General features: G+C 36.0%; 1 protein-coding gene across 1 annotated transcript; it reads left to right on the top strand.

Moving 5' to 3' along the window:
* Positions 1-567: 567 nt before the first annotated feature.
* LOC130940740 (uncharacterized) lies at positions 568-8432 on the top strand. Its single transcript, XM_057868973.1, has 7 exons — positions 568-738; positions 880-1081; positions 1850-1970; positions 2495-2838; positions 2958-4677; positions 7140-7390; positions 8002-8432. The coding sequence occupies exons 1-7, from the start codon at positions 656-658 to the stop codon at positions 8071-8073; spliced, it is 2793 nt and encodes a 930-aa protein (XP_057724956.1). The 5' UTR covers positions 568-655; the 3' UTR covers positions 8074-8432.
* The last annotated feature ends 1282 nt before the right edge of the window (positions 8433-9714 follow it).

Below are 9714 nucleotides of genomic sequence, written 5' to 3'. Positions count from 1 at the left end.
TTTTTTATACATTATAAATAAATTGATAGATAAATAAAAAATGTTTATAAAATATTTTTTTCAAATAAAATAATAGACAATTGATATAAATTAATAATTTTTATATTATATTTTTTATGTCATATTTTTTTATAGAATTAAATAATTTAATATGCAAAATTATAAGATTAATGCTAGATTCATTACACAAATACTAGTCATCATTATAATAATATAAATGTAATTTTAAGATAAATATTTTTTTCTATGTTATTACAATAAATGATATGATAATTTTATATGAAATTTAAAATTTTGTGTCATTTATTTATCATAATACTACTTTAGACATTTTTTAATATATTATAATAAATAGATATGTAGGAGTAATCCCGAAATTGCACTAAAAAATTATGTAAATGAAATTAATTTAATTTGTTATGAGGATTAACTTATTAATTAATTATTTTATTTTAAAAAATTTTCCTATGATTGACTTAGAAGGGAAATTTGTCCATAAGGGGTAAAAGCGTCCAAGCAGAAGTAGCCGGGGAGAAGAACAACAGGGGGTATAACCGTACAACTAAAGAAAAAATGAGAGGTAACTACACAAACCAGGAGGGAAGCAAGAACACCCACGAGAAAAAAAGCATCAAAATTAAAGTAGTAGAAGAAGATGAACGAAGATGGTATCACCTCTGCGAATCCCAATTCCTCTCTTCCCAAACCTCCCTCTTCATCTCCAACTCCTGCTGCTAGGTCCTCTCTCTCTCTAGCCCTATCCTTAAAAACTTCCAATTCAATTTCATACTATCTAATTTCTTCTCTAGGGTTCTTCAATTTTCCTCTTTTGTGCTAATTTGTAATTTTTATTACTATTTTGTTTTTTATGTCTTTCAGCTCTGCTGGGGCTTCGTGGCCTGCCGTTCCGGCGAATGTTGCTGACGGAGAGGGCCGCCAGAATGGCAAATCAAGCGCCGAATCGGATTTGGCAGCTGCCGCCGGCTTCTCTTCGGATTCAAACCTTTCGTGTAGGCCTTGGGAGCGTGGAGATTTGCTCCGGCGCCTTTCCACTTTTAAACACGCCGGAAAAATGCCCAAGGTTCGGTTAGATTCTTCTCTGTTTTTGGGGTCTTATAGTGTGATTGAATTGTTTAGCTTGTGGTTTCAATTAGTTTGTATTGTTGGTGATAGTTTGTGGTCAGAATCATAATGAGAATAAAGTTTACAAATGGAAAGAAGTGATTTGGAAAAATTAATTGAAGCAAAATGCATGGTTACTGACGTTCGTGGAAGTTTTAGAGCTGAGTGTTATGCTGGGAGCAATAGTTTGGGAGCTGTGACTTTTATACTTGTGTTCAGAAGATTCTATGTAGGTTGGTTATTTGTTGTATTGTGGTGAAGAAAAAAAAGATATTCGAGAGACAAGAGGGAACTGTGAGAAATGATTCAAGACGAGAATTTTGAGAGAGGTTTAACCATATCAACAGAGGTTTAACCATCCTATTGCTATGTGTAACAAATCACTAACTACTTGTCATGGATAAACTTTTTAAGAGTGTTTTAAGTTATTGAATACAGGCACATGGGTAGCTTTGTATCTTAAGATGCCCCCTCAACAAGAGCTTCGTGGACAATGCACAGTTTAACCTGTCTCATTCTAAAATATACATTATCATTCAGAAGAATAGGGTTAACAAGGATTGAAATCTTCAATACTTGGCCATAGAGACTTTTATACCATGTTATACAATGATTTTGTAGAAGCTTAAACAATTTGTTAAAGATAAATAAATAATTTTATCTATTAATACAATAACACTACATAACATTCTTGTAACAGCCATATAACATCATTATATTTTTGCAGATTGCTGGCTCATTGGCTTGTGCCAAAAGGGGCTGGGTGAATCTTGATGTTGCCAAGATTGAGTGTGAGGTATGCCATGCACAGTTAGATTTTGCTTCATCCTCAGCTAACTCTTTTGAAGGTGAGCATATTGCTATGGCTGAAATTTTGCTATATATATATATATATATATATATATATATATATATATATATCTTGGTGAATTGCTTGTGCCACTAGGTTTTGATCCAAACTCAAACTCTAGTATATAAGTATCAATTTATATTGGTGTATGTATTTCTTCTGAATGACACTTTTGGCTAGTTTGCTAGCAGCGGTTAAGTATTGTGTTACATATATCAGATGAGATATAATTTGCAAGCTTCTGGTGAGTCTGGGGTGCTTTTTGGAAACAGGACATGTTTTGGTTGGGAGCTCAAGCTTGGTTCTATCTTTCTGGACACTCATCTATTTTCGGGGATGACACTTGACAATATAGCTGAAACTGGACTTGCATTAATTTCCTATTTGATTTCATCACCTTACTATATCCTTCTTGTTACCCATAATTTTTAGGTTCTTACTGCCTTATATTGTTTTTTCTGTCATTTGATTCCATTGGTACTTTCTGGGTTTTGATTTTTGTTTTTTGTATATCTTTTGAAGCTGATGGTTCCAATGAAGAACTTTCTAAACAGCTTGATAGAGCTCACAAAGCCACTTGTCCTTGGAGAGGTAATAGCTGTCCAGAAAGCTTGGTGCAGTTCCCTCCGACTTCACCTTCGGCTCTAATTGGAGGTTATAAGGATCGGTGTGATGGACTCCTGCAGTTTTACTCCCTCCCGGTTGTATCGCCGGCTGCTGTTGAGCATATGCGAGTTACACATAACTCTCAAATTGACCGGTTTCTTGCTCAATCGCAAAGTCAGACAGCTGGGGAAATAGGCTACAGAGAAAGTGCTTCTGGAATGGGATTTGCTGGAGAACAGGCTCTTCATTCATATTCTTATGTAAGATTTTATTGTGATAACTTTTTCCATCTAATTGTTTATTCAAGTGTATTCTATTCTGGCCTTTTTACCCCCTTGTTTTATTATTTCCATCCTAAATTAATCTTCCATTTCAATAGGCCCAGAAACTCATAAGTCTTTGTGGATGGGAGCCAAGGTGGCTTCCAAATGTGCTTGACTGTGAAGAGCAGTCTGCCGAATCTGCTAAAAATGGTTGCAGCTCTGGTCCAGCCAAAGGCTCGGCTCAAAGCAAGAAGGAATTTTCAACTTCATGGATAGATGCTGGGGACAACGATGCACTAGGTTCAGAATTCAATTGTGAATCTAGGTCACCTTTGTTAGATTGTAGCTTGTGCGGAGCCACAGTTAGAGTGTGGGATTTCTTACTTGTCCCTCGGCCTGTTCATTTGGCTCCCTGTGTCATTGATACCCCTCAAACAAGCAAGAAAATGGCATCAACACGAGGAATAAGTGCTGCGAGTGGGATCAATGAATGGGCTGCTGTGGATGCTGTTGAAAAAGAGCCATTTGGAGATCATGATGAGGCTACAACATCTGATAAAAGGCAACTTTTATACAATAAAAGCTTAGATTTAAATCTTAAAATGGCTAGTGGGCCATCTGGTTCACTAATAAATTTGACTTCAACCTTGGAACATGTGCAAGATACCAGCGAAGGAAGAGATTTAATGGCTGGACGTCCTTCTGGAAGTGAGGTCGGTGGTCGCTCTGGATCTTATGAACCACAAGGCCCAAATGCCCGCAAGCGCAAGTTGGACGATGGTGTAACCACATCTAGCAAGCCACAACAGGTGGGCAGTGCTGAAAGAACTATAATTGACGGTGATAATAATGAAGTCACTGGTGGTCAACAGCATTCAGCTGGCCCTTTTAAGCGAGCCCGTGATGTTACTCATTCAGAGGCATTCCTAATTCCACCGCGAAAACCTTCTCGTTCTCTACCCAACCATTCATTAGATGTTCAAATAGAAGGTGATGCTAATATGGTTAACGAAGCAAATCCAGAAAGGGATCACGTTGTTGGCAATCCATCTACTAGAGATTCCACCCATGCTTCCTCTATTATTGCGATGAATACAGTTTATCACAGCTCAGATGAGGAATCTATGGAAAGTGTTGATAATTGTCCTGTAGATGTTAATGACGTCAACTTCCCTTCTGTTGATTTGAATGAAACATCAGAGTTAAATAGCAGTTATCAAGGACAGCAGAGTGGTTGTTTACAACCACTTTTAGAAAGAGCAGGAGGTGAGACAGGTGTTAGCAGTTCTAATGCTTGTGGAGAAGTTTTGAACACTGAGATGTTTACTGCATTAGCTAGGGATGGGCCTAGCTTTGGTATTAGTGGAGGAAGTGTTGGCATGGGTACATGTCATGAAACTGAAATTCATGGAACTGATATCTCAGTTCATAGAGGTGATAGTTTAGGTGATGTTGAACCAATTGCTGAAGTAGTTGAAAATCAGGGCCAGGATGCTGAATTTGCACGTTCAAATGGCCTTATTGTCGATTTTGTGCCTGAGGAAGCTAGTAAAGGAGATCCTCAAAGAGATAGTCAAGCTGTGGTGTCTCAATCTACCCCAAGGACTGATAGTGGCTCAAAAATATTAGTTTTAACAAAGGTAGAATCCATTGAAAGTGGTGAGAAGACAAATAGCAGTCTGCAGATGCTTGGCCATGAAAATGGTGCCCACCCATCACTTTCTTGCAATGCTATCATGTGTTCTGCCTATGAAGTATCCAAAGAAGAAGTCACTCAGAATGGGAAGGATGATGGTGCATGCCATGAATCAAGCTCTTTACTTGCAGATGTTGTGGGTATGTCTAATTATAATATTTTGATTATTTTTTCTCTTTCACTCAATACTGAAGATGATGATCTCTCTTTTGCTTGTTATTCACTCTGAGTTTTTGAATCTTACTGTAATATGATAACTAGTTTCTCTAGTGAAGAAATTATGTGATGCTCATTTGTACGAAGTTATTTAAAGGAAAAAAGGCCAGCCCAATGCAAAGCATCCTGCATTATGTAATTTCAAGGGAAGGATTGCATCCAAATGGTATAATAATTTAGGCATTGTAACCTGGTGCAAGCATCAGTGACTGATTCCATGGCTTGAATCCGTGATGTCACACGGAGACAACTTAACTGTTGTCCCAAAGTTCCCATTCAATTATACAAAGTTATTAGGCTATTAGAAAATTCTAAGGTCAATTTCAAAAGTAACATAATTTCAGAATGACATATGTTTGTAACTAATTTGTCAAGCTGGCAAAGTAGTGGAGTGAGAAAAGTATTCTGTTATGGGAGAGGTGAGAGGCATACAAGTGAAAGGGGAGAGATAGTGAGGAGATTATCTTAGAATTTTGGAATAGAACAAAACTTGGAGGGTGCCAAATACTTGGTGTGCACTTTTTTCATATGATTTATACAGAAAATAAACATACCAGGAGAGGGAAAGTAATCTGGGCATCTGGTGTTCTTCCTAATCCCATGTTTGTTACTATACAAGTTTATACCTATTTGATACCAGTTTCTTATGGACTCTGTTCATTTCCCCCCCAATATTTGTATACTTTTTAAATGTTATAACATTTATTAAAACTGCATTAACTGTTATTTTGCTTTGGTTTAGCTATTCTGCTATTTTGTGTAAATGGTTTTGAGTGAAGTGGAAATAACTTATCCAAAATGAGGAACAAGGGTAATGTTGCAGATTAGAATGCTAAATTTGCAATTGATGTCATACATAAGGTAGCATTTGTTTTGAGGTACTGAGACAGAGACTGAGATTCAGTATTATGTTTGTTGGTTTAGAGACTGGTACTAAAATTCCTGTTTCTATTTCCAAAATTTCAGTATTTCAGTACCTCTAAAAAGTAGGGACACAGGGGACTAAAATTTTTAGAGATGGAGACTGAAACTTTAATAACATTTTATACTTAAAATACCCTTATTTCAATTACTTAATTTCAATTTTACTCTTTGTGCAAATTAAATTAGAGTTTCATTCTTGTTTCAATTTCTGTCTCCCATTTTGCACCAAACAAAATACTGAGATTTATTTTAATTTTTGTTTCTTAGTCTCTGTCTCTCAGTCTCAGTCTTTCCGTCTCTGTCTCTCCACCAAATACTACCTAAGGTAGCGTTTGTTTTTAGGTACTGAGACAGAGACTGAGAGACTGAGACTTAGTATCGTGTTTGTTAGTTCAGAGACTGGTATTAAAATTTCAGTATTTCAGTACCTCTAAAAAGTAGGGACACAGGAGACTGAAATTTTTAGAGATGGAGACTGAAATTTTAATAACATTTTATACCTAAAATACTTTCATTTCAATTAATTAATTCCAATTTTACCCTTTATGCAAATTAAATTAGAGTTTCATTCTTGTTTCAATTCCTGTCTCCCATTTTGCACCAAACAGAATACTGAGATTTGTTTCAATCCCTGTCTCTTAGTCTCAGTCTCTTAGTCTCAATCTTTCTGTCTTTGTCTCTCTACCAAACGCTACCTAAGAGAACACAGAGTTTGTACTCCTGCAAAGCTTCATTAACCTACAGCTGGTTTAACCTGATAAATAGATAATTTACAACTGCAGAATCCCACAGAATTTGAATGCATAATTATAGATGCAAATCCCGTAGAATTTGCAGATTCGAATGAGCGAATATTCTACTAATATGGTGGCAGATATTCTGTTAATGTTCTGTCATAATATCCAATCAATTCTATTGACAGAAAATTCTCAAAATTGCTCTTGGTGATATATTTCATTTGAAAATTTTGTTAATCAATATCCTTCTCCTTCATTGTGCAATTTGGATGGCTGGAATGATTCCCCCTCCCCCTCTCTTCCATCCCATTTATAGTGCCATATAATTGTTGATATCGGACAATATTACATATTAATAATTGTTTTTACATTCATGACTCATTATTTATAATGTTCTTACATTATGAAATATGAAATATAACTTCATTGTGAATTAAGTTGATTTCTTGGTGGTTGCATTAATAATTACGGAGTCAATTGTGGATTGTTCTTAAAACAAGTTAAATTCATTTGTTTAAGCACACTAGCAAAGTCTCTAATCTTGTGCTGAAATCAAGTGCTGCGGATACCCAAACATTCTGCCCCTATTTGTAGAACCTCTCTTTTTGCTACAAATTTTTCATATAATGCTGACTAATTCATCTAAGACATCTCGCACGTGATTGTCTGCCTTCCTATTCTAGTGGCAGTGTGCGTTAACAATAACAATTGGCTCTAATCTTCAGGGACTCCTTATAGAGAGAACATAAATGGGGGTGTTGAATTTGACCCCATCAAACTGCATAATGATTGCTGTCCTTGGGTGAATGGGGATGTTGCTGCTGCTGGTTGTCATAATCCTACCTCCAGTTCTGGTCTTGGTACCATAGCTCTGTGTGGCTGGCAGCTGACTTTGGAAGCTCTGGATTCTTTCCAGTCACTTGGACATCTTCCAGTGCAGACTCTGGAATCTGAGTCAGCAGCATCCATGTGCAAGGTTTGTTCTGGTTGTCTCTCTCAGTATTGTCCCTGATAAAATAGAGAACCTTTCAGTTAGATGTTTAATGCTGTTATGAGTGTTCTTGTTTTCATATAGTATATTCCCTGATGTGTAATTAAAAAAATGGCTACAAGGGACATAGATGTGAAAAAAATAGATACGAAAAACAACTGAACTTGGACTTTGCATAAATGGTCTCTTAGAAACAGTGACGTAGGATGATAAGAAGCTTTTTGACGAGAAGCTTTTGGCAGGGCAGCTGCCCCCTGCCCTTGAGAAGCTCTGTTGTTGACTTGCTGCTTAGAAAATAGAAATCTAAATGGCTTGGAACTTGGGCCTTTCTATGTATGACATAAATTGCAATTTCTTCAAATGTGTAAAGACCTTCAAAATTACTCTTAAGAACCCACTGAGTAACCAATGAAGCTTTGCAGCATGTTTGGTAATCACACATCTTGGAGAAATGATATTATTTTTCTTAATATATTTTTTTGAAGCTGTCTGATGAAACCCTTGATTATAAGCTGTTTTGAGTTTAAAACAAGTTAATTGAAACACACACATGTTGGATGTGGAAGATTCTCCAGCTTGACGTCTGTTTGTCACAGGGTGAGCGGTTCACCTCTGGCAAGAAGCTGTTGGCACACAACTCCTATGTAAGAAGCCGGGGAAGAAACTAAGGCGGCGGAAGCTGACACAAGCTTAAGTTCCTTCTCCGAGAAATGAGTATCATTCTTGTATGCATATTTAAAGCCATTATTTTATATTGGATATTTCTCCAATCTTCATTTCCAGTTTTGATGCTATATTAGATGTTGGATTGGTTTTTCATTAGTCCAATAAAAGTTGTCGTTGCATCAAAAGCCTTGTTGAGGTGTAGAAATTGATGTAGGATTATAGATAAATGTCAGCCAGTGGTGAAGAACTCTCTTCGTTTACAAATAATTGTAATCTGACAATGTACCTATAGACTGTGTTTGGTTATGGCCGGAAGAAAATAAGACAGACATCAATACACAAATAGACATAGACATGACTATACACAACCTGTTTTTGGTTTGTTTGGTAAATAATAGATAACACAATACACAAATCATAATTATATTAAAATGTGAATATTATTCTTCTCTTTCCATCATCAACACCATATCACAATAACATCATATTTACGGTCCCATCTCAATTAGTTATTTTTATTTTAAGATTGGCGTAGTCATTATAAATATTTTCAACAATTCAAATATAGAAATAACAAAATTCAGATATAAATTATTATAAAAAAAATTAAAAATGAAAATAAAGGAAAAGAAGAAAGTTATGGAAGTTGCTATGTCTTCTCCAAGAAATGATGGTGTTGATGTCTTCTTTTTCAGAAGGAGATTAGATTTGTAAGATGATATGGAAAACACCGTAAATGGCTTAAATAGGAGGGAGGGAGAGAGAGAAGGAAGGAACGATTAGATGTTGTCATGAGAGAGATGCAAAAGACAGCATATTCGTGAGGATAAAGGAGAAGGACAACATATTGGTGAGGGTAAAGGAGAAGGAAGGAACGATTTGGGGGAAGGATTTGTGTCCAACGTAGAAAATTTGGGCTTTTTTATTGATATATGTATAGAAAATTCTTTATTTTCCAAAATACGTACGGATGAACACTCCTCTCAAATTGCACATGACCAATTCACAACCCTTACTCACTCACAACCCTTACTCACGAAATGAAAATAGGCACCATTTTAAGCAAGGTGGCCACGAAATGGATGCTGGCATCTGATACACGTCATGCCAAGCTCACCAGTCACGAAATGGAGCACTTCAAGGCTGGCACACACAAAGTGATATAGAATAGTGGATATGTCATGGATTTCTGAATATCTAAGAACATGCAACCTATTTATTAATCAACTACAATCATTCAAAAATAGAAAAATATCATTTATGTTCAGTAATTTTTTAATTAAAATTAGTTTCACAATAAAATTGATTAACTCAAGATGATAAACCATTAACGACTCCTTTAATGTTATATTTGATTGATTGGTCAAGGGTCTTATCGGATGGTGATGGTAATGAGGACCTTGAATCATCCAAAACTCGGCTCATTTTATAAACTATTGTGTAGGACAAGCCTCACGTACCACACATTACTTGTTCAGATTGGCACAACCGGAACCAGACCACAACAAAATAAATGACGAGTTTTAGTATCAATTATAGGTGTCAGGTAACAGACAGTGATACTTAATTGATAAATGTTATTTTTTCGAAGAAAAGTCTTTTCTTGTTTGAATTAAAGTCTCAGCATAAATGTTAATCTTTGT

Source organism: Arachis stenosperma, chromosome 7 (genome assembly GCF_014773155.1).
Source record: "Arachis stenosperma cultivar V10309 chromosome 7, arast.V10309.gnm1.PFL2, whole genome shotgun sequence".
Lineage (NCBI taxonomy): Eukaryota > Viridiplantae > Streptophyta > Magnoliopsida > Fabales > Fabaceae > Arachis > Arachis stenosperma.
The sequence above is the reverse complement of the archived record's forward strand: the minus strand, read 5'-3'. Positions and strand labels throughout refer to the sequence as shown.